This window comes from Saccoglossus kowalevskii, chromosome 9, assembly GCF_978046115.1.
Source record: "Saccoglossus kowalevskii chromosome 9, keSacKowa6.1, whole genome shotgun sequence".
Lineage (NCBI taxonomy): Eukaryota > Metazoa > Hemichordata > Enteropneusta > Harrimaniidae > Saccoglossus > Saccoglossus kowalevskii.
Window position 1 is genome coordinate 36823416 of NC_140649.1, and position 26023 is coordinate 36849438.

Genomic DNA, 26023 nt, shown 5'->3' on the forward strand with positions numbered 1-26023 from the left:
GAGAACACCAATTAAAACCAACATCGATTTAGAATTACTGTGGTGAATGACATTGACATTTTTTTGCTTTTCCATAAAGCAGCAGTTTCCCTTTTTTAATAATCAAAACTACCCTTGATACCCTGGAGAAGTATGTCCATTGTTTCACAACAACGACTGTCCCAAGAGATTTTCGTCTTCTCAATTTCTCAAGATAAACGTCCCAGGGTTGTTTTGTTTACTAGAAGGAAATATCCTTTGACAGCATTTCTTGAATTAATTTCCATTGCACAAAAAAGCAGCAAATACTGTTACTGAAGCACAGAATTGGCATGATTTTTCCCGGCCATTCACGCAAACTGCAAATCAAGACTTTTACCGCATCCATAGTTGTTGACAGCCGATGGATGATGATGGATGTATTGTGACGTATTTTGACCCCCGGAACCTGACCTTGCATTCTTGCCACATTTATTTTCATACCCGTTCAATTTCCTTTCATTATTTCATCCATGATATTTTATATTTAAAACCAACCTTTATTTCACAGTCACTCAAGTTTTCACTTTTCTAAAATTATCTTACTGATCAAAAAACTTTTCACTCCCATCATGCAATCTCCCATAGTACTTCCGCAGACACAGCGGCGATCGCCAACATATCTACAAATAACCTCGCTCTCAGGAGCTGAGGAATGACTTGAATAATTCCCTAAGTGGATCGGCTGATTTTGGTTTCGTTAAAAATGTATTTTGCAAATATATCTTTAAAAAATATTGGAAAGCCATGTTTGAGGCAAGCATTAGAGTAAACTACGTACCGAACATAAGATTCCAGATTATATTAACAATAATAAACAGAAATATTGTTTAATTGAAAATATTGTTTTCCCTCACTACTGATGTTTACCTTTTGAATGTCCAAGCACCTCCCGTAAGTCTGTTAGATCTCTATTCGCAATTGCGCTTTAAGACACGTCACCCATAGAGCTAAAAAAAAGAGCTCAATGCGTCGCCGGGGACATTGCCACATTCGTCTATTTTGTCTTTCATTAGTTTGTTGTCGTTTCATAGTTATATTTCTTGGAATACCATGTCATGTATTTCTGTTCTGTGTATCGCCACAGCAAGCGCTGTCGGTGTTGACTGAGGGGCCGCCGACCTGCAGATCAATTCAATGGGTCACGTCGGGTCAGTGGGCGTAACTTCGTGACATTGGACTCGGAGGGCGTGGTTTGCAGGTACACATGTACTATTAAAGTATTTTTGGATCGTCGATTTTTTGTTGGATGACAGCCAGTGATTAGTTGCGTGACAGCCAAGCGATTTATAAAGCCTGTCAGTTGGACAGTTAGGGCGACTCAGCGGTGGCGGCTGAAAACACAGTTCAGTGATTTCAGCAGTACCCCCCCCCCCCTAGGTCATCAGTTCAGTACGGTCTGAGCTGCGTTGATCGGACATCATGGATATCTTTAATAGTGTCTCGTATTTGTTTACGTTTGTACTGGCGTTGGTTGCCATATGCGTTGTTAAAGTTATAGCTGTTGTTGTTTCGTGGTTTAGATATAGAAGATGGCTAGAGAAGGCTTTGACAGATTTTCCTGGGGAGCCACGACATTGGCTGTTCGGACATCTACATTTGGTAAGTTAAAGCGCTGTATACGTCGCTATGAGTCCCATATCGAACAGGACACGGCGCGACGACTGCCGCCCTGTGTGTTAAGTAGGTAACGTAACACATTTTTTACTGCTAGACCAGTAGCTTCGCGATTAGTGGCTTTCGCGGTTAGTGACAGAAACTTGTCTTTTCTTTTCACTGGAGTCATTAACAACCGGTGTTAATCTGGGGATACCATGTATAATCAAAATGATACAAAGTATATGAGATATGTAATTATATGCATAAATGATACATACTAATAAGAAAACGCCTTTCGCGTTAATTGTTATTTACGAAAATATTTGTTCACAATTTTATAAACTGGCTTGGGAATTCCCACCACCAATCTCAACCCAATTACTTATCGTGGTTGTTAATGTGATTTCGGTCATCAAACCATCAAAAAGTTCGGACTGCACAAAACAAACAACACACACCTGTAAATCAATTAATAATGATGCCCCAATGATAGCAGTTACATTCATTTGGAACCGAATGTGGTCGGCTTCCTGTCAGCGGAATACCTCACTTTAATTAATGCCCCAACTCGGCGTCAGTGACAAGCACCATTTAGGGAAAATTCACATTTCATTATATTGTACATTTGTACTAACGTATAACCCCCCCCCCCCCCCAAAGCTGAAGTAACAAAAACACGTAAAAGAGGTGTTATTTAGTTATTTGACGCGTGTACCGTGTTCAGGGTCGAATAACTTCTTTGGGGACTTTAGTCTGTGTGTTTAGTTGTAGTTGGCCAGTGTCCTCCCAAGGCCACTAAGTCAATTTTCATATCATTACCTGCAGGCATTTGCATATCAATGGGAGGGCACTGGACCACCTTTCTATGTAGTTACTACCTTATACTAAAATATGTTTGGATATTTAGAATACTAACAAATTTTCACTTATGGTCCGGTTAGACTTAAAATACACCACGAATATTCACTTTTGAGATATAATTTTTGGTATGTGTTGATTCTTGGATATTTTATATTCGTCGTCCTGTACTTTGTTTAGTAATTCGAACTTCCCAGTTTGCGTAAAAAGGGTGAGTTTCGCGATATCAACATCGAAAATGCCGTTGCTTCATACATGGAGGTAATTATGCTTCATTATTTGCTGAAGGACCGCCACTTAGGTTTGTGCTCTGTAACTTGCAACAAATGAACCTTAAAAAAAAGTACGTTCAAGGTCTGCATTTTTTTGTAGCATAAAAACGATTTACTCCCTTGCTTATTGTAACACCCTCAAATCAACTGATTTCTGTTCCCCTCAAGAGTCAAAATGGTATGTGCTTTCATTTTACGCCAGGAATCACAAAAGTCTTTTTTGCTTGACGTGTTTATTTGCCTTCAATTGCGTTTCAGTGGCTGTCACAGTCGTATTCTGAGTCTTGCGGATAACATTTTGGTTCAAATTCACGTAGATATCGCTGAGAAAATTCAAGAAATCTTTCATTTTTTTGTCAACTAACATGCCGAGAATCAAATTATCATAACAATGCGTTTGAAGGTTGTCCTCCTTTTATTCGACAGCTTTCCACACCAGTGCCACACCACAGACAACTAAAACATTTAAACTTTTGTTGGGAAATTCACGTGCATTAAATTGCTATTTAGAGTCCCTCAAGTTTTTTCCAAAGACTGCAGTCGCACCAGAGATAACCAGAACATTGATTCGTTTCACAAACGTTCGTCGTTAAATTCACGTTTGAAAACGTTTTTAACTTTAAATTTGTCACCTATTCCCCCACCAGTGTGAATTACAGCACTAATATTTGTTCCCCAGGAATCTATAATCAAGTAATACAAATTGTGTCACTGTGCAATATTTTTGGTGTAACTTTACATTTACAAAACATTTAAGTATGTCCCATAAGAAAGTTTCCCAATTTTCTGCCTAAACATGTTTTCAAAGAAAGAATTCAATAAGTAGGTAGGTAAAAAATACAACATATTTCACTACTATAAATTTATAAAATCTCCTGGGCCCGAAAACTAACAAAGACGGGAAATTCATAAAGGTGAGTGTCATTTGAGGCTTCACTGATCACTGCGTGTCTGTTGGGTCGCTATCGACGAGGTAAAAAGTCCTTCATCCCTTGGTCACCGTAAAAAGACACCGTTTTCGTCACCGGAGGGATTCACGTCCCAAATTTTGGTTCCCGGTCACCTCTAATAAACAACCTATCTAACAGCTTGGTTGAACTGATGATAATCAAACAATCATGGTACATTGGCCCGACCTTATCTCGATCAGAAACGCAAGGGAGATAAGACTCGATTAGACGCAGGTCGTTTAGATCCGAGGTTACTTTTGTTTTAGGTTCGTTGTTGTTTTGGGTGAATATAGAACAGAGGGTCGGCAAGGGATATTTTCGTAAGCTTTAATCAATTGTTTTTATTTTCGTAATAATGTAATTTAAATAAATAAAAAGTTAGGTCAAAAAGTTAAATAAATAATAAGTTAGGCCCTGAAAATAGCGTCATCGCACAGTATTCCATTAATAATGAACGAAGTTCACATAACAATCTTATGCTTACAAATCATTTCATAATTATTGACAAGTTGTTACTAGCTTATACTAAAACAAACCGGTAGGCTGGTTGGCGATCTGCTCCGCTCAAAAACAATCAACATGTTTTTGGCTGTTGCCATTGTAGGACATGAGCGTGAAGCTAACGTCGGTTTATAACTAAAACCGGGCACCGTATACTAAGTTCGCAAAAAAACAAAACACTCACTCATTAAAAGTCACTTAGTTTAATACTAGGGCGTATTCTGCTGTTACATTTATTATTTCCAACCGTTTTCGATAGTATTTTCGAGATTGAAGGCAGCATTCACAGTTCATTCAAAGTTCAAACTTACGTTGGGATTACGTTGATACAGTGTAACAATGTCGACGCCGGTGGTCTCTTGCCAGTGCGCAACGTAGCCAAAATAAAAAGCATGATCATTTGAACACTGCTATTACAAGACTGGTAGGAGATAATACATTTGGGACTAATATATTCAAAAATCAGTTTTTGGCAGTGGTGAATATGAACAAAATCGGTCGAGCGAAAACAATCACGGAGGAGTTAAAAGCCGTTGCTGGTGAAGTGAAAAGTTACCCCAACTTTTAGGCACAGTCCCTCTATCAGTGATAGAGGGACTGTGTTTTAGGTCAATTTTCTCGGTAATGAAAATATACAAAACAAAAACAGTCAATGTTTGCCCACACTCAAGCTGAGTAGAATGAGCAATGTCTGAGGTCTGATGTGTTTTATTCTAAATTTGGAGGAGATACATTTTGCGCGAAGCTATTCAAAAATCGTTTTTTTTTTGGCTGTTGCTATGGCAACGGTGGGCCAATTTTTTTCCAGATTTTTCCTAATAACTAGGGTGAAGGTGTGACCTGCCTGCCTGCCAAGTTAAAGCGAAAACGGCCAAGCCAAAAAAATCACAGAAGAATTAATACGTGAAAACTGTGGAAATCTCTCACACACACACACAAGGGCAATTTTGAGGGCAATCCTAGCTGAGCGGATCGCCAATATGTTATTTAGAGTACTAACAAATCCCCACTTCCGGTCCGATTCGAATTAAAATACACCACGAATATTCACATTTGATATTTCTGGTATGTGTTGGTTCTTGGATATTTCAGCTTATGGCATTATCAGAGTATGGGTCTTATTTTGGAACTCCTGCCAGGATGGTATTCCCAGAATAGTGCCAGTTGTTGAAGGAACATAAAACATTAATTCTCAACAAGGATGAAAGGTCCAGTTACTGAGACAAAGCTCTACTCCCCGCGAAACCCTCCAGATACGAAACCCAATTACCGCGAAAGCCACTCACCGCGAAGCTACTAGTTTAATTATATGTTTATATACAATCTATGACAACTAATGTTTTGTCGGGTCTACCTATTCACTAAAACGCTCACCATAAACTACCACATATAGGTAGTGAAAATTACACTTAAAAAGAAACTTTTTTTCACTATTAAGATAAGATACTCTTCTAATTTATCATAGCACAACGAAAGACAAGAATCTCTTGATCGACATGCAATATGGGCATCAAAACATAAGTATGGATACCCCATTTGGATTGGTCCCTTTGATGTAACCTATATGGTGACTCACCCTATGACAATGAAAGCTATTCTGTCAACATCAGGTACAATTATATCAATCTGATACATGTGTGTGTAACTAAATGTGTCGTGTTAAGCATTTTGATCATTATCATTTGAAAACATTTATTATTTCAATATAGCAGTTTTCTTAAATACAAATGTACTGTGTTCGGGGATTTTTTTTACATATTTGATATACACACAATTTTTTTTATTTTAAACCATGTCTATAAAAACCATGACATAAGTGCAAACATGTTAGAAAACATCACTTTATTACGTAGTTCTGTAATGTTAACATTCCCGCCTAGGGTTCAGTATCCTAACAAGACTATAAATAGGACGTGCAACTATTTTAGTACCAGACGAGTCTTTATCGCATTGTTGTGTTTAACGCGTGTATCATTTCTGTTTATGTATTACAAACTTTCTTGTAAGGTCCCCGGTATATCAGTGGATATACTGTATTGACGTCATGAACTATGCTATATGCTTATTATTTATACATACGTTTCTTGTGATTGATTAGTTTACCAAGCCTGGTTAGGAACCATAACCCCACAAAATGAACACAATTTATTCTCGCATAGAGCCGAAAGACAAAATGGCATATGACATGCTGAAACCATGGTTAGGTGATGGGTTGTTATTAAGCAAAGGAAGTAAATGGTTTCGAAACCGTAAACTGCTCACTCCGGGATTCCATTTCGATGTACTGAAACCATATGCAAAGATATTCAATGAATGCTCCAAAGCATTAGTGGTACGTTGTTTTATTTGTATTTAATAGTTTAAAGATTGGTTAGGCAATCATAATAAGGTTCAGATTGTTTGTAACGAACATGAATTGTGTTTATTACTGTGGAACTGCTAGTCTCATTCTTAATTTAGCTTTGGAAATTATATTAATAGTAAAGTGGGCTTCATCAGCCAACAGAAAAATCCTCAGTCTGATGCACTGTTTGAGGCCACACTTTCCTGGGGTATTTGAAACCAAAATTGTCATCTGACAGTAAGGCCGTTGCTGATTGGCTGCTGAGCTGGAATGATAATTTTTGGTTTCAAATACCCCAGGAAAGTGTTCTATGTTCCTTGTGTAATTAGGTGTTCGTATTTAAGGGATTTTTCCACACAATAACGACGAATTTGGCCTAATTTTGTTATCGGCTGGCTTAATATTATCCCAATGGATCGTATTTCTGTGGAAGATTGGTATTTTTGTCCTGATTTGTAGGAATCTGAAAAACGCGTTTCACAACTTGTCTCTTATTTAGTTTTATGCTGCATTCAAGATGGCAACCCCCATATAGTAAATATCATATTTATTTTATTATCACGTGTGCGCCAGCTGCAACATTAATCTACCTGTAATTTATACCTGACCTGCCAATGACATATTGGTTGGAACAAAAACCCGACTTTTCCATCACTAAATTAGTGCATCAGCCGTCTTGTTTTCTTAAACACAACATCAGCAACATACTTGGTAGAGTAGAAATACACTCATGGATACCATAAAGAATAAGGACATAATTCAGATTCAAATTCAAAGGATTTCCTGACTGACTAAAATTTTGATGTACTCAAAAGGAGACTGGTGTATTTCCCTGAGTTCACCTATAAACCATTTTCCTTCAGTCAACAGGGAGTTGTGGCTGCCGTGTGACCCCCAACAAATTCATCATTCCAAAGATTCTTCTATTGGCTGATCAAAACGCGAAATGCCATTTATCAATATATAATTTCCAATGCGGAAGTATATGCAAAATGTTGTAAATTAATCCTTTATTTTGACTTAATTATTATTTCCAGTGTAAGTGGCATGGAGAAAACAATTCTATTGAAGTATTTCATGATGTCAGTTTATTGACGCTAGACTGTTTGATGAAGTGTATATTCAGTCACGATTCACAGAATCAAGATGGGTAAATATATTCTGCAATCATAGAAATGACATCATACTCAATATACATATCATTTCTTTGTTTCAATGATTTATATTGTGGGCATTAAACAATTACTGGAAAAAAAGTCACAAAAAATATTTCTGTTCTTGTTTCAGAGACTCAAATTCTTACACTCAGTCAGTTTACCAAGCTGGGACTCTATTTTCAAAACGATTCCTCAACTTATTACATCACAGCGACTCGATATATCATCTATCGTCCAATGGTAGAAAATGGCGCAAAGCGTTAAAGATTCTGCATTCCCATTCTAGTAGAGTAATCAAACAACGGCACAACGAAATACTGAACCAGAAAGAAAATGGTGTCAGCAATAAAAGAAAATATATCGATTTTTTAGACATTCTTCTTTCGGCCAGGGTACATTAATTCATGTTTCACAGTTTTAGAATGTTTTTTATCATGTTGAACGGTTTGTGTACTTTTGTTGTACTTTTCTTAAATCAAAATATGAATGCCACAGTTCTTTTGGTGAACACATGCACATGCAGCTCTGTGACTGATGCTGGACAAAATCACATACAACAAGCATAATTATTTACAAATTGGGAGACTGAGAAATTTGGCTAAATTTCACTTTGGCTTTATAAATCAGACAATGGTATCTGCAAACATATCGCATGATTAAGTTGTACATAATTCTGTAGTATATCGTAGTATCATTTTATAATATTTGAAAAAGAGCTATTAGAAACTATAGGTTTATTGACCTCATTCCCAAATCAAAGCGTAAAATATAAATAACCTAAAATGAGTGCAATATATTTTTTTCAATTGCTTGTTTTATGACAATGTACAATACAATCTACACAAGCAATATATTATTATATTAATGGATTCTTTATCATAGTATATATAGTACTCTTCAATGTTCACTTAATTCTAATGCAGGATGAAGACGGAAATGGTTTGACTGATAAAGAAATCCAAGATGAAGTTGATACATTTATGTTTGAAGGTCACGACACAACATCTAGTGGTATATCATGGTGTATGTATAATCTAGCAAAACATGCAGAATATCAGCAGAAATGTCAACAAGAAATTGATGAGTATTTTTCAAAGAAGGGAAGCAAAGATCTTGAATGGTGATTCACATTCTCTTAAAGCTTGCAATTAAAAAAAATATTTGTGTCTAATGAATTGTTGGTACTGGATGTTGTGATGATATATTTTAAATCAATGAAATAAAGCACTCTATGACCCTAGTGTCCTGTAGAATGTCGTATTCGTGTTCTATGACCCTAGTGTACTGTAGAAAGTCGTATTCGTGTTCTATGACCCTAGTGTTCTGTAGAATGTCATATTCGTGTTCCATGACCCTAGTGTCCTGTAGAAAGTCGTATTCGTGTTCTATAACCCTAGTGTCCTGTAGAAAGTCGTATTCGTGTTCTATGACCCTAGTGTCCTGTAGAATGTCATATTCGTGTTCCATGACCCTAGTGTCCTGTAGAAAGTCGTATTCGTGTTCTATGACCCTAGTGTCCTGTAGAAAGTCGTATTCGTGTTCTATGACCCTAGTGTCCTGTAGAAAGTCGTATTCGTGTTCTATGACCCTAGTGTCCTGTAGAAAGTCGTATTTGTGTTCTATGACCCTAGTGTCCTGTAGAATGTCGTATTCGTGTTCTATGACCCTAGTGTCCTGTAGAAAGTCGTATTCGTGTTCTATGACCCTAGTGTCCTGTAGAATGTCGTATTTGTGTTCTATGACCCTAGTGTCCTGTAGAATGTCGTATTCGTGTTCTATGACCCTAGTGTCCTGTAGAATGTCGTATTCGTGTTCTATGACCCTAGTGTCCTGTAGAAAGTCGTATTCGTGTTCTATGACCCTAGTGTCCTGTAGAATGTCGTATTCGTGTTCTATGACCCTAGTGTCCTGTAGAAAGTCGTATTCGTGTTCTATGACCCTAGTGTCCTGTAGAATGTCGTATTCGTGTTCTATGACCCTAGTGTCCTGTAGAATGTCGTATTCGTGTTCTATGACCCTAGTGTCCTGTAGAAAGTCGTATTCGTGTTCTATGACCTAGTGTCCTGTAGAATGTCGTATTCGTGTTCTATGACCCTAGTGTCCTGTAGAAAGTCATATTCGTGTTCTATGACCCTAGTGTCCTGAAGAATGTCGTATTCCTGTTCCATGACCCTAGTGTCCTGTAGAAAGTCGTATTCGTGTTCTATGACCCTAGTGTCCTGTAGAATGTCGTATTCGTGTTCCATGACCCTAGTGTCCTGTAGAAAGTCGTATTCGTGTTCTATGACCCTAGTGTCCTGTAGAATGTCGTATTCGTGTTCCATGACCCTAGTGTCCTGTAGAATGTCGTATTCGTGTTCTATGACCCTAGTGTCCTGTAGAAAGTCGTATTCGTGTTCTATGACCCTAGTGTCCTGTAGAATGTCGTATTCGTGTTCTATGACCCTAGTGTCCTGTAGAAAGTCGTATTCGTGTTCTATGACCTAGTGTCCTGTAGAATGTCGTATTCGTGTTCTATGACCCTAGTGTCCTGTAGAAAGTCGTATTCGTGTTCTATGACCCTAGTGTCCTGTAGAATGTCGTATTCCTGTTCCATGACCCTAGTGTCCTGTAGAAAGTCGTATTCGTGTTCTATGACCCTAGTTTCCTGTAGAATGTCGTATTCGTGTTCTATGACCCTAGTGTCCTGTAGAAAGTCGTATTCGTGTTCTATGACCTAGTGTCCTGTAGAATGTCGTATTCGTGTTCTATGACCCTAGTGTCCTGTAGAAAGTCGTACTCGTGTTCTATGACCCTAGTGTCCTGTAGAATGTCGTATTCCTGTTCCATGACCCTAGTGTCCTGTAGAAAGTCGTATTCGTGTTCTATGACCCTAGTGTCCTGTAGAATGTCGTATTCGTGTTCCATGACCCTAGTGTCCTGTAGAAAGTCGTATTCGTGTTCTATGACCCTAGTGTCCTGTAGAATGTCGTATTCGTGTTCCATGACCCTAGTGTCCTGTAGAAAGTCGTATTCGTGTTCTATGACCCTAGTGTCCTGTAGAATGTCGTATTCGTGTTCCATGACCCTAGTGTCCTGTAGAAAGTCGTATTCGTGGCAAGATTTTTCCACTTTGCAATTGATAACATTAATATTGTTTTCATCATTTGAATATAACATTATGAACATTTTAATCATTCCTCCATATTATATCATATTTTTATTTTAATCTTTCCAAAGGGATGATCTTCATAATCTCCCCTATCTTACGCTATGCATCAAAGAAAGTTTACGAATAAATCCAGCAGTCCCATTCATTGGACGCAGTCTGACGAAGGCATTGTATTTACCTGATGGTAGATTTTTACCCGCAGGCAAGTTGTGTTTGAAAACACATTATAGAATTAACATATTTACACTAGCTATTTTAGCAAATAAAATTGTGCTGTGATGTTGTACTGTAAACAAATAATTCAGTTGGTGTTGGCACATTGTGTGTTTGTTTCAGGTATGTCAATTACCATCAATATATATGGACTGCATCATAACAACACTGTATGGGACAATCCGGAAGTGTACGATCCATCTAGATTTCTACCTGAGAATGTGAAAGATCGATCCCCACATGCTTATGTACCATTTTCAGCTGGACCAAGGTATTTGAAAACTACTTGGTAGTGTCATTTCTTTATTCTTCTAAACTTGGTGGTTTATTGCAGATTATAAGCTAGTCTGATATGTTTATATAATACGATTTCATATTTTAATCTGTAATCGTAGGATAGTATCGTATGCACTTTATAATGTATCCACATTGTCACACGCAACGTAATATTATCGTAATTGGTATAGTACAAGTGTGATGGTTCAAATACCAAAATGGCAACAGTAACAGAAAGATTTCCCTGGCAGCGATGATAACATACGAACACGGAGCCAACAGATGAGGTTTCAACTGGTACTGGTATTATTATACTCTGCAAACATCAAGTACAATAACGCGGTAAAACTCCACTACTCCAATAACTAGATACTTAAACTCCAATACAATTCAACGAGATCTCCGGTCTGAACTCAGTGCTGAACAACAACCCTATATATACCCACACTGTCTATAAATAGACCATTACATCAGCATACATAATGAGTCTGGAACTTACTACAAATTTCTAGAATGTTCCATTACCTTCTATTGCCTCCTACAGTGTTCTATTACCTATTCAACCAGTTTCTAAAGAAAAATCTAGAATATTCCACCCAAACACAGTACGGTTCTAGAACATTCTCAGTGACATGGAAGTGGTAAATAAGTCGTATGCGACACACATGTAAATATGTATATCGTAGCAAATATATTTAAAACAGCGTCCGGATTACTTTCGGAAATTCTGTCGCGTTTCGGAAAGTTTTAATTTTCAAAACTTTTGAATATTTATTTGTGCTTTTAGGTTAGTGAGGAGGTTATAATAATTTTTCATTTCACTTTAACTCTGTTTTTTACACTCTTCAGAACCCTTTAAAAAGTCACTTCTGGCCATTATAATGGCCACTATTTTCTTAATGACCAGAATATTCATCAGAATTTTTTAAGTGGCCAAAATATTTACCAGTGTTTTTAAAATGGTGGTTATTATTCTCAGTGAAGTCATTGTTTATGATTACATATGTCAGTGACATTGAATTGCTGATGAGGACTTTTCCAGTATCATTTTATTCCTTTTATTCCAGGAATTGTATTGGTCAAAACTTTGCAATGAGCGAGTTGAAGATTGTCATGGCAACGATTCTGCATAACTTTGATCTGTCAGTGGACACTACAAAACAAATTAATTCGATCTCAGAAATGGTTTACAAAACAAGAAATGGCATGTTTTTATTTATAACAAAAAGACGGAAATAATGTCTATCATGGATGTGTAAAATAAATGTAAGAACACCAAACTCATTATCGCAAGTTTATTAGGGCATTTACTTTCTATTAAAGCACATGTACTTTATGTAGCATCCTGTGTATTCATTTAATGGAATTTCTATTCATTAATATTTTAGTAGTTCATATAAATGTAAACAAATATTTTGGGTTTTTTTAGACTTTATTTGGTTGTAATTTTTTAGTTCTTTGATGTATTTACTCTGCATTGAGTCTATCACTTATTTCTTTGTTTTGTTTGTCAAACCAATACATCTATATATCTACCGGCCGGTATGATGTATAGTCAAAGCATGTCAGAACCACATTCATTAAAATAAAATGGCTGCCAGTCAGCCATTTGGAAGTGTATGAGGGACCTATAATGTCCAATGTATGAACTAAGTCACAACAAAATCTGTCTTGAACAGCCGAAATCCAGTTCCGGAATGCCAAAAATGCTTGATTTTGATGATTTTTTGTCACAGCTATTCCACAAATTGATGAGCATAAGTATAATATATGATGTATGTGTGAAGTTTGAATGTAATCAGTCCAGCCATGTCTAAGATACAAGTCTGGACGCGCACACACAGAGTCTGAGTCCCTGTTTTCAGACCATCTGAACGGGAACTGAAAAAGTATAAAAATCCTGAAACAATGCAATAATATATTTAGAGAATTTAAGGTATTGTCACAAAAAATGGTAATGTGTTAAGGAAAAGTACAACAGATGATGTCATTCTGAAGTATCCCTTCCACAAATATTTGTGTACCTATCATTTACACAAAATATAAAAATAATGTAGAAGTTGTTTTATAATGTAAAGTTGCAATTATGCAGAGACAGAATCAAGTGTATCAGATTATTGGCTAAATCATTGTTAATTAATTCACACAAGACACAAGGAAGTTTCTGGTAATTTCAATTTATTTAAGTGTACATACTATACTACACTTTCAGTCACCAGAAAGTCTGCTTCACATAAACTTGAACATGAATGGATGCAGCAGAAGGAATGTTCACTCTCATAACCATGCAGTAAAAGTTTCAATAAATAAATGCGTAGAACACATATACATACATCTTGATAGCTGCAAAACATTATTACATACTTTCTAAAGCAGTTTTTCTGTCTCTTTGCCAATGTTTGCACAAAAAGTAGCCACGTCAAATAAATTGTCATGACGAATAAAGTAATGATCATGTGTTCACCATGGGTAAGATTAATTAATGAATGAACAAATCACTAAATAAATCTCAGAAAAAGTGTGGACTACAAAGCGTAATACATGTAATAATAAAGCATAACCAGTGGTGTAAAATACTAGTAGGTTTGCCATTTTTAATTACATATAACATTGATTTAGGATTAGGCATTACTAGGGGAGAAATTAGGGCTGGGGTAAGAAGTTTGTAGTGTAAGGCTTGGTATGAGGTTTGAAGCATTTTAAAAGAAAATTATTATTACAAAACAATATATTAAACTTGGCAGCTAGGCATAAATACTGACAACAGCAATACTTGAAAACAGTAATTGCACTAATGGTGATCCACATTTTGTATATCTGTTATTTTGTTTTATTCATGGTTTGTGATTTGTGAATCACGCTAACCCGTCCACCAGACATGTATACCCATGATGAAAAATGTTTTCAAATAAATTTTAAAAAATATTGATAATTTCGGTAAATTATTGCAAAAGCAAAAAACAAATATCTTTATCAAATTATCAACAGTTTTCGATGATTGTTTTCATATTATATAGATTTAATACTATTCAGTAGATTACAGAAGTTTATAAATCCATGAAGTAGAGTAAATAAACAACAATACTAGCCCATAAAATATAATCCCCTTGTTTGTGACTTTGATAACATCTTCCCCCATCTAAGGTTATCTCTCAACCTACTTCATCACTGTCACAATAATTTCTTTTTGAATGATCATCATATTTTCTTCATCATCATTTTCACTCCTGCCATCACTACTCTACATCCCATTTATTTCAAGATTTCAATATCCCTCTGAATCCTGTCCTGTCATGTCTTGTATTATAATATATTGTATTGCTGTCTAGTCTTGATGTATTTTCTTGGTGTCTTGTCTTAAATGTTCGTCTTAATGTCTAGTTATGTTTTATGTCCTTCAGCTTGTGTATAATTCATAGACTTCTTGTTACTTTGGCAAGTTTCTAATTTTTGTTTAGCTAGGCAGCCGCTTAACAGCCAAATTGCACACATTATATTGGCCCCTACTTGAGATGCAAGAACTACTGAGGTACACTAACTTCAACAGTGCTTGTATTAGATTCAGGCATGACATGAACTTGAACTGTTCTGCTAATGTTATAAATCTGACCAACACCGAACTCTTCAAGCTGTGGTTTATTTGTATCATCATTGTTCATCTTGCAATCTTGAGGTTCAGCTTCTTGGATTGCATTATCTGAATGAAAAATTGGTAAATTTTATAATTATAGTGATTTATCAGAGTAAAGGCTGGTAGCTGCAGTGGGCACATACTTGTAGTGACACTTTTAACATCATGTGCATAATTTATCATCAACAGCTGAAATGTTCAAAGATGCCAAAACATAGTTCATTTGGTGACCTGACAATAAATTCTATGAATAAGTAAATAAACTCACAACAAGACATGAATGTCACAGTCCACGTTATTAAATTACATGTATAATTTAAATATATTGTTATTAAAATAATACATGCAACATCAGCAAACAATTGAATTAATATGTACTCTACTTTCATTGACCCGGGTTCAAAATCTCAGAGTACACAAGTGCAACCAAACTATGTCTCTGAGTAAACCTTGATGTACCTTTATAACTTGACTTCTTTGTTAATTCAGGTCTTTGTATATTACCAGGACCTGGGTTTGTTTCATTATCACCACTAGAATTCCCTTCAAAATATGTAGCCCTGACACCCCTCAACATTTTCCACTGTGATTGCTAATGATTCAACCCATCTGTCCCTGATTCAGATCAAGGTCATGACATCAATAAAAACCCTAGCATTACAATCTAAGCTAATTATTTATTTTGAGCATGCTCAGTTGCTCTGTCAGTGCAGTAGGGAGAGGTAATTTTGAATGAAAATCTTGAACAAGCAGCCTCTCGGCTGAGATAGCTCCGCTGTTAGCAATGCACATTTCAATTAAAGAACAGAAGATATCATTAGAAAATGAACAATATGCATAGTATCAATGCAATGGGACTTGTTTTCAACAAGAATTCAAAAATATCATTTTTCACTATAAATGATTGTGGTTTTTAACAAGAAGTCGAAAATATCACTTTTTACCAAAAATTACAAAAATATTCACCAAAATTAGAAATTTAAAGATATTATCATGAAATGAACAAATCTGAGAGACATCCACATGTAGTACTTATATATGTAATATCAAAGCAATTGGACTTGCGGTTTTTAACAAAAAGTTGAAAATATCCCTTTTTACCAAAAATGACAAAAATATTCACCAAAATTAGAGAATTGAAGATATCATCATGAAATGAACAAATCTGAGAGAGGTCTACCCAAGGTACATATATACACCAAGTATCAAAACATTCAGGCTTGTAGTTTTCAAGAAGAAGTCGAAAAAGTAAAACATTGACACGGACGATGACGAACAATCACTCATGATAAGCTCCGCTTGACAATAGCGACAGCGGAACTAAAAAGACGCACTTGGGATTTTCAGATCTGGAATAAAAATTACATGCATACTTGGCAGAGACTTGTTCATCAATCTGCTAAGTTTCACTGATATCTGCTGCACAATTTCTGAGAAAATGTTGTAGACGGGAAACAGAAAATGGACATTGACAAAACCTGTTTTAGAACGTGACTAAAAATGACTAAAAAATGAACAAATTTTGAAATCACATGAAATAAGCTGATAATAAACAATGTGCCAGTAAGCAATTGAGGTGGAGCACACTTAAAATACTGACCTGTTAGTGGGGTATCTTCAGATAGGTACCTAGATAATTTCATACTAGGTACAGGTATATATCCAGCAATTAATGGCATGACCTCTAGATTAATATCATGTGATGCATCAGCCACAGCAGGTAACGTAAAGACACCAGAACTTTTTCCACAGACTGCCCACAGACTAGCACTTGATACAATCTCATACAGTAAAGTGTTCTTGACATTAGTGGAAACATCATGGACTTGTGTGATATGGAAATGCAAGTTACACAATGTACCAGCCTTGCAGTTTGATGTGGACTGTGCTTTCACCTCACTTTCTATGACATATTCAGTCTGCGCAAACAAGACAAAATAGAAACTGAAGTCTCATTGCAGACAAGCCTGATTAAGATTACTTAATTTAAGACATATTTTCAGTGAAAACTGTTTTTAAATACACTACCTGGTGACTATGCAGTGAGAATGCATGACAACAGCGTTGCATCGTACTGTTGGTTTCCTCTTGTAATAGCTTGTAATTAACTTCAAATTTGCAATCTAAATGACCGTTTTCCATTGTACTGTCTAAGGTCCACACATACGATATAGGTGTATTGTGCATCAGTTGCTGAGGAAAAAAAAATATCGATAACTATAGTTGTGTTCACGTTACACAAAGTACGGGCTAAGATTTAAGCTGGCTTATCTAGCATATTTGCATTTCGGCTAGACCCATTGCGTCCATGCACAGGGAGGGCCAGTCGTTAGCGCGGGCTAAGGGGTGGCATTAGTCGGTGACCTTTGGTAAGCTGCTATTTACGAACGAAAAATGGATGACACGCGCAAGGTTTTATTTCTGCTGCTGGCATGTTTCGTTCTAATTTTGAAGCGACGTGCACAGGAACATGAGAGAAGACAGACTTAATTGGATGCACAGAAACAGTATTTAACCCGTACTTAGCATTCCTTGGCCCGTGCTAAGCGTTCACACACGTTTTCTTAGCACGGGAACGCAACTTGTGTGAGGAAACTGTTTATTTTATTATGAATCAAAAGATTAATGAATGTCAGTAGATCAAGTATATAGCCAAGCAGCTTAGGACTCAAATACTATTGGACAATATTTGAGATACAATTATACTAATTTGAGATAAGGATCTCTGTAAAAAAAGATCTTAGCATATAAGTATAACTCACCATGTCAGTGTTCTTATGCATTGCAGTAGCTTTGACGGAATCACCAGTTACCGTGGTAATAGACAGAACAGGTTCTTGAAGTGAGAATTCCAAATCACTTAAACTCTCTATTTTTAGTTGGATAAATTTCCTAAAATAGAATGAATTATACATTACTGTATCTACTGCTCATCTTCTAATCAACATAGCCACCCATGTCAGTCTGCTTGCAGGCTAATAGTCAAACTTACATGCTCCAATACTGATTTTTTTTATACTGCTCAATTTAGGTGATGAAATTACATAATTCTAATGTTGTTTATGCCAGTATGTGAGAATTGTTAATAACATCATCCCACTAAAGTTTAATAGATAAATGCCATGCTGAAGATATAATTTGTGTGTCAGTTCTCATGATAAAAATCTGTATTAGAAGCCACACCCCCAATAGAAGTCTCACCCTTTCTTTCTGGACAATTGAGAACCAAAAAATTACCATGCTTAGAAACTGCATTCCCTCTATTGCATTGTACATTTTAATAGAGTTTGCATCTTTTATTTAATACAGATTTTGTTTAATACAAATGTATGAACAGTGTTTTACCTTAGACCTGAACACAGATGAGTATTATCAGAGGAAACAATGTATGAACAGTGTTTTACCTTAGACCTGCACACAGATGAGTAATATCATAGGAAACAATGTATGAACAGTGTTTTACCTTAGACCTGGACACAGATGAGTAATATCAGAGGAAACAATGTGTGACAGTGTTTTACCTTAGACCTGCACACAGATGAGTAATATCAGAGGAAACAATGTATGAACAGTGTTTTACCTTAGACCTGCACACCGATGAGTAATATCAGAGGAAACAATGTATGAACAGTGTTTTACCTTAGACCTGCAGTGTGCAGATGATGGTTGGTAGTAAATGGTAACTGGAAGTTTAAATCACAGGTAATTTCTTCAGACCATGGACAATCAAAATCAAGCTGTAGGAGAAATCACATTTAAAGTAATATACATTGTATTAACAAATCCCTAAGCACACTATGTCACCCCCATGATGCATCTCACATAGATGAACAGTCGAAGGATTAGGTCCCTGCTGAGAAGAGATAAAGGAAAGTTCACATCAAAGAGAAACTGATGTTAAGGTAAAAGCCTACTTATAAATTAAACAACCCAGAATTTTATTCATTTTGCAACAAACTGTACTCCAAGGCAATATAGGGATATTGACTTAAACAAAGTTGGGGGTCACCAGCCTTATTTTCGAGATATTGATGGTTTTATTTTAGTAGAAAGTCGCCATTTTGGCACAATCATAATGTTTTTACCATAGGTTCCTATGGCAGAGATAGTATGCAATATCTCAAAATCTAGGCTGAAAAAATTTGAAGCGATTTTCAAGAAATATTAGGACATGTTTCTCAAGAAACTTAACTGTAACACACAAAATAATGCTATTTCATTGTACCATGGGACATTAGCTTCATGATTGTACATCAGAAACTAATGAGCATTGTCATGCGATTTATGACCAATTTTGTCAAAAATTGTGAGTAGGCTTCTACCTTAATAATCTGTTCAATGTTGTGCACATAGTAAAATAGATGCATGATGGGATCACCACAATTACCATGGCTACATCAATGAAGTATAGATAACTTGAGATCTATCATTTCAATTCTGAGTTTACAAATTATTGAATACAAGTAATTCTTTAGTGAGACAAATTTTCATGAATCTTGCGAGTAAGTAAAAATTGTGAAATTTTGTGTAAATTTCTATGCTATGCTATGTGTCAGTGACATAGGATTTTGTCTTAATGAATTCTATAACATCCATAAATGGCACAAATTTCTGTTTACAGTACATAAACTGCACTTACCTGACTGTTTATCAGTTGTTCCACATTTTCTTTACTGTCTGGCATTGCAGCCATTAGCTGAATCTCAACATCCATTTGACTGTTAGCAGGTATATCAGGTAGATATAATACACCGCCATACTCAGTGGGATTTATATGGTACAAATCAGTGCTACTCTTCATGATACAAGTACTTTGTGGAGTCTTGATTTTCATCACATCACCTGATTTGACTGGAACATTGTCAGTACATAGTTGTAAACACAACCACTGTGGTACACCTGCATATAGCGGTTCTGTAATATATCAGATATGTAAATTAGTATAACACTTATGCAAATTAGTACACGAATAATATAAAAGGAAGTGTGACTACTCAAAATTAGGTTATTCCCTGTCTTTGTGTGAAGATAACAAATTGTCATTTATTTATCATAAGTGATTGACAAGATTTTATTGACTAGAGACTTTTGTCCTTCTGCCCTCAAATTTGATTAGCAGATTTTGATATCTAATAATTATAAACATGGCATAGTATTAGTGTTATGATTGTATGATGATTGTCAATTGCCAACAAAGAAGCAGTGAAATACGCCGTTTTTCTGGTACAGGGTGTTGATAGCACGCGGATGTAATGTTCACAATTAAGTTGGTACTTTGTAATTCACCAACTTCAGGGTACTTTATCTTTCCATAAGTGATTAATATTTTGAAGCATTGCTTACCTTGGGAGGGACATAAACTGATGGCTGGTTCTTTTGTTGTGACATAGTATGACATCATTGGTTGAATCTTTGGATGTAACAATTCCAGACCGTTGATTTCTAGACATAACTGATTTAGAATAAACTTCCCTTGATCTTTGACCTGCAAAAAACAAAACCAATGTTAAATCAACCACAATGGTTGTATTAATATGCAGACTGTAAATCACAATGGTTGTATTCATATGCAGATTGTAAACCACGATGGTTGTATTCATATGCAGATTGTAAACCACAATGGTTGTATTCATATGCAGATTGTAAACCACAATGGTTGTATTCATATGCAGATTGTAAACCACAATGGCTGTATTCATATGCAGATTGTAAACCACAATGGTTGTATTCATATGCAGATTGTAAACCACAATGGTTGTATTCATATGCAGATTGTAAACCACAATGGTTGTATTCATATGCAGATTGTAAACCACAATGGTTGTATTCATATGCAGATTGTAAACCACAATGGTTGTATCAATATGCAGATTGTAAACCACAATGGCTGTAATCCTATGCAGATTGTAAACCACAGTGGCTGTATTCATATGCAGATTGTAAACCACAATGGTTGTATTCATATGCAGATTGTAAACCACAATGGTTGTATTCATATGCAGATTGTAAACCACAATGGTTGTATTCATATGCAGATTGTAAACCACAATGGCTGTATTGATATGCAGATTGTAAACCACAATGGCTGTATTCATATGCAGATTGTAAACCACAGTGGCTGTATTCATATGCAGATTGTAAACCACAATGGCTGTATTCATATGCAGATTGTAAACCACAATGGCTGTATTCATATGCAGATTGTAAACCACAATGGCTGTATTCATATGTAGATTGTAAACCTCTATGGTTGTATTCATATGTAGATTGTAAACCTCTATGGTTGTATTGATATGCAGATTGTAAACCACAATGGTTGTATTCATATGCAGATTGTAAACCACAATGGGTGTATTCATATGGAGATTGTAAACCACAATGGTTGTATCAATATGCAGATAGTAAACCACAATGGCTGTATTCATATGTAGATTGTAAACCTCTATGGTTGTATTCATATGTAGATTGTAAACCTCTATGGTTGTATTGATATGCAGATTGTAAACCACAATGGTTGTATTCATATGCAGATTGTAAACCACAATGGTTGTATCAATATGCAGATTGTAAACCACAATGGCTGTAATCCTATGCAGATTGTAAACCACAGTGGCTGTATTCATATGCAGATTGTAAACCACAATGGCTGTATTCATATGTAGATTGTAAACCTCTATAGTTGTATTCATATGTAGATTGTAAACCTCTATGGTTGTATTGATATGCAGATTGTAAACCACAATGGCTGTATTCATATGCAGATTGTAAACCACAATGGCTGTATTCATATGCAGATTGTAAACCACAATGGTTGTATTCATATGCAGATTATAAACCACAATGGTTGTATTGATATACAGATTGTAAACCACAATGGCTGTAATCCTATGCAGATTGTAAACCTCTATGGTTGTATTCATATGCAGATTGTAAACCTCTATGGTTGTATTCATATGCAGATTGTAAACCTCTATGGTTGTATTCATATGCAGATTGTAAACCACAATGGTTGTATTGATATGCAGATTGTAAACCTCTATGGTTGTATTCATATGCAGATTGTAAACCTCTATGGTTGTATTCATATGTAGATTGTAAACCACAATGGTTGTATTAATATGCAGATTGTAAACCACAATGGTTGTATTCATATGCAGATTGTAAACCACGATGGTTGTATTCATATGCAGATTGTAAACCACAATGGTTGTATTCATATGCAGATTGTAAACCACAATGGTTGTATTCATATGTAGATTGTAAACCACAATGGTTGTATCAATATGCAGATTGTAAACCACAATGGTTGTATTCATATGCAGATTGTAAACCACAATGGCTGTATTCATATGCAGATTGTAAACCGCAATGGCTGTATTCATATGCAGATTGTAAACCACAATGGCTGTATTCATATGCAGATTGTAAACCACAATGGCTGTATTCATATGCAGATTGTAAACCACAATGGTTGTATTCATATGCAGATTATAAACCACAATGGTTGTATTGATATGCAGATTGTAAACCACAATGGCTGTAATCCTATGCAGATTGTAAACCTCTATGGTTGTATTCATATGCAGATTGTAAACCACAATGGTTGTATTGATATGCAGATTGTAAACCTCTATGGTTGTATTCATATGCAGATTGTAAACCTCTATGGTTGTATTCATATGTAGATTGTAAACCACAATGGTTGTATTAATATGCAGATTGTAAACCACAATGGTTGTATTCATATGCAGATTGTAAACCACGATGGTTGTATTCATATGCAGATTGTAAACCACAATGGTTGTATTCATATGTAGATTGTAAACCACAATGGTTGTATTAATATGCAGATTGTAAACCACAATGGTTGTATTCATATGCAGATTGTAAACCTCTATGGTTGTATTCATATGCAGATTGTAAACCTCTATGGTTGTATTCATATGTAGATTGTAAACCACAATGGTTGTATTAATATGCAGATTGTAAACCACAATGGTTGTATTCATATGCAGATTGTAAACCTCTATGGTTGTATTCATATGAAGATTGTACATCACTATGGTTGTATTCATATGCAGATTGTAAACCACAATGGTTGTATACATATGCAGATTGTAAACCACAATGGTTGTATTCATATGCAGATTGTAAACCACAATGGTTGTATTCATATGCAGATTGTAAACCACAGTGGATGTATTCATATGCAGATTGTAAACCACAATGGTTGTATACATATGCAGATTGTAAACCACAATGGATGTATTCATATGCTGATTGTAAACCACAATGGTTGTATTCATATGCAGATTGTAAACCACAGTGGCTGTATTCCTATGCAGATTGTAAACCACAATGGTTGTATTGATATGCAGATTGTAAACCACAATGGTTGTATTCATATGCAGATTGTAAACCACAATGGTTGTATTCATATGCAGATTGTAAACCACAATGGTTGTATTCATATGCAGATTGTAAACCACAATGGTTGTATTCATATGCAGATTGTAAACCACAATGGTTGTATTAATATGCAGATTGTAAACCACAATGGTTGTATTCATATGCACATTGTAAACCACAATAGTTCCATTCATATGCAGATTGTAAACCACAATGGTTGTATTGATATGTAGATTGTAAACCACAATAGTTGTATTGATATGCAGATTGTAAACCACAATGGTTGTATTCATATGCAGATTGTAAATCACAATGGTTGTATTGATATGCAGATTATAAACCACAATGGTTGTATTGATATGCATGGTTGTATTCATATGCAGATTGTAAACCACAATGGCTGTAATCCTATGCAGATTGTAAACCACAATGGTTGTATTCATATGCAGATTGTAAACCACAATGGTTGTATTCATATGCAGATTGTAAACCACAGTGGATGTATTCATATGCAGATTGTAAACCACAGTGGCTGTATTCATATGCAGATTGTAAACCACAATGGTTGTATTCATATGCAGATTGTAAACCACAATGGTTGTATTCATATGCAGATTGTAAACCACAATGGTTGTATTCAGATGCAGATTGTAAACCACAATGGTTGTATTCATATGCAGATTGTAAATCACAATGGTTGTATTCATATGCAGATTGTAAACCACAGTGGCTGTATTCATATGCAGATTGTAAACCACAATGGGTGTATTCATATGCAGATTGTAAACCACAATGGTTGTATTCATATGCTGATTGTAAACCACAATGGTTGTATTCATATGCAGATTGTAAACCACAATGGTTGTATTCATATGCAGATTGTAAACCACAATGGTTGTATTAATATGCAGATTGTAAACCACATTGGCTGTAATCCTATGCAGATTGTAAACCACAATGGTTGTATTGATATGCAGATTGTAAACCACAATGGTTGTATCAATATGCAGATTGTAAACCACAATAGTTCCATTCATATGCAGATTGTAAACCACAATGGCTGTATTCATATGCAGATTGTAAACCACAGTGGCTGTATTCATATGCAGATTGTAAACCACAATGGTTGTATTCATATGGAGATTGTAAACCACAATGGTTGTATTCATATGCAGATTGTAAACCACAATGGGTGTATTCATATGCAGATTGTAAACCACAATGGTTGTATTCATATGCTGATTGTAAACCACAATGGTTGTATTCATATGCAGATTGTAAACCACAATGGTTGTATTAATATGCAGATTGTAAACCACAATAGTTCCATTCATATGCAGATTGTAAACCACGATGGTTGTATTGATATGCAGATTGTAAACCACAATGGCTGTAACCCTATGCAGATTGTAAACCACAATGGTTGTATTCATATGCAGATTGTAAACCACAATGGTTGTATTCATATGCAGATTGTAAACCACAGTGGCTGTATTCATATGCAGATTGTAAACCACAATGGTTGTATTCATATGCAGATTGTAAACCACAATGGTTGTATTCATATGCAGATTGTAAACCACAGTGGCTGTATTCATATGCAGATTGTAAACCACAATGGTTGCATTCATATGCAGATTGTAAATCACAATGGTTGTATTGATATGCAGATTATAAACCACAATGGTTGTATTGATATGCATGGTTGTATTCATATGGAGATTGTAAACCACAATGGTTGTATTCATATGCAGATTGTAAACCACAATGGGTGTATTCATATGCAGATTGTAAACCACAATGGTTGTATTCATATGCTGATTGTAAACCACAATGGTTGTATTCATATGCAGATTGTAAACCACAATGGTTGTATTAATATGCAGATTGTAAACCACAATAGTTCCATTCATATGCAGATTGTAAACCACGATGGTTGTATTGATATGCAGATTGTAAACCACAATGGCTGTAACCCTATGCAGATTGTAAACCACAATGGTTGTATTCATATGCAGATTGTAAACCACAATGGTTGTATTCATATGCAGATTGTAAACCACAGTGGCTGTATTCATATGCAGATTGTAAACCACAATGGTTGTATTCATATGCAGATTGTAAACCACAATGGTTGTATTCATATGCAGATTGTAAACCACAGTGGCTGTATTCATATGCAGATTGTAAACCACAATGGTTGCATTCATATGCAGATTGTAAACCACAGTGGCTGTATTCATATGCAGATTGTAAACCACAATGGTTGTATTCATATGCAGATTGTAAACCACAATGGTTCTATTCATATGCAGATTGTAAACCACAATGGCTGTATTGATATGCAGATTGTAAACCACAATGGTTGTATTCATATGCAGATTGTAAATCACAATGGTTGTATTGATATGCAGATTGTAAACCACAATGGTTGTATTCATATGCAGATTGTAAACCACAATGGCTGTATTCATATGCAGATTGTAAACCACAGTGGCTGTATTCATATGCAGATTGTAAACCAGAATGGTTGTATTCATATGCAGATTGTAAACCAGAATGGTTGTATTCATATGCAGATTGTAAACCACAATGGCTGTATTGATATGCAGATTGTAAACCACAATGGTTGTAATCCTATGCA

At 35.6% G+C, this 26023-nt stretch overlaps 2 protein-coding genes across 2 annotated transcripts; one reads left to right on the top strand and one right to left on the bottom strand.

Moving 5' to 3' along the window:
* The first annotated feature begins 1273 nt into the window (after positions 1–1273).
* Positions 1274–12902, top strand: LOC100371740 (cytochrome P450 4B1-like). The gene is made up of 9 exons (XM_085503848.1): positions 1274–1620; positions 5664–5808; positions 6358–6530; positions 7580–7692; positions 7830–8091; positions 8623–8819; positions 10919–11052; positions 11187–11334; positions 12407–12902. The coding sequence occupies exons 1-9, from the start codon at positions 1441–1443 to the stop codon at positions 12576–12578; spliced, it is 1524 nt and encodes a 507-aa protein (XP_085359974.1). The 5' UTR covers positions 1274–1440; the 3' UTR covers positions 12579–12902.
* A 598-nt stretch (positions 12903–13500) lies between these two features.
* On the bottom strand, positions 13501–21395 carry LOC100371588 (trafficking protein particle complex subunit 10-like). The gene is made up of 8 exons (XM_085504089.1): positions 21345–21395; positions 20314–20455; positions 19610–19884; positions 18610–18707; positions 17733–17862; positions 16999–17163; positions 16571–16889; positions 13501–15036 (listed from the first exon to the last, which is right to left on the bottom strand). The coding sequence occupies exons 1-8, from the start codon at positions 21393–21395 to the stop codon at positions 14861–14863; spliced, it is 1356 nt and encodes a 451-aa protein (XP_085360215.1). The 3' UTR covers positions 13501–14860.
* Between the last annotated feature and the right edge of the window lie 4628 nt (positions 21396–26023).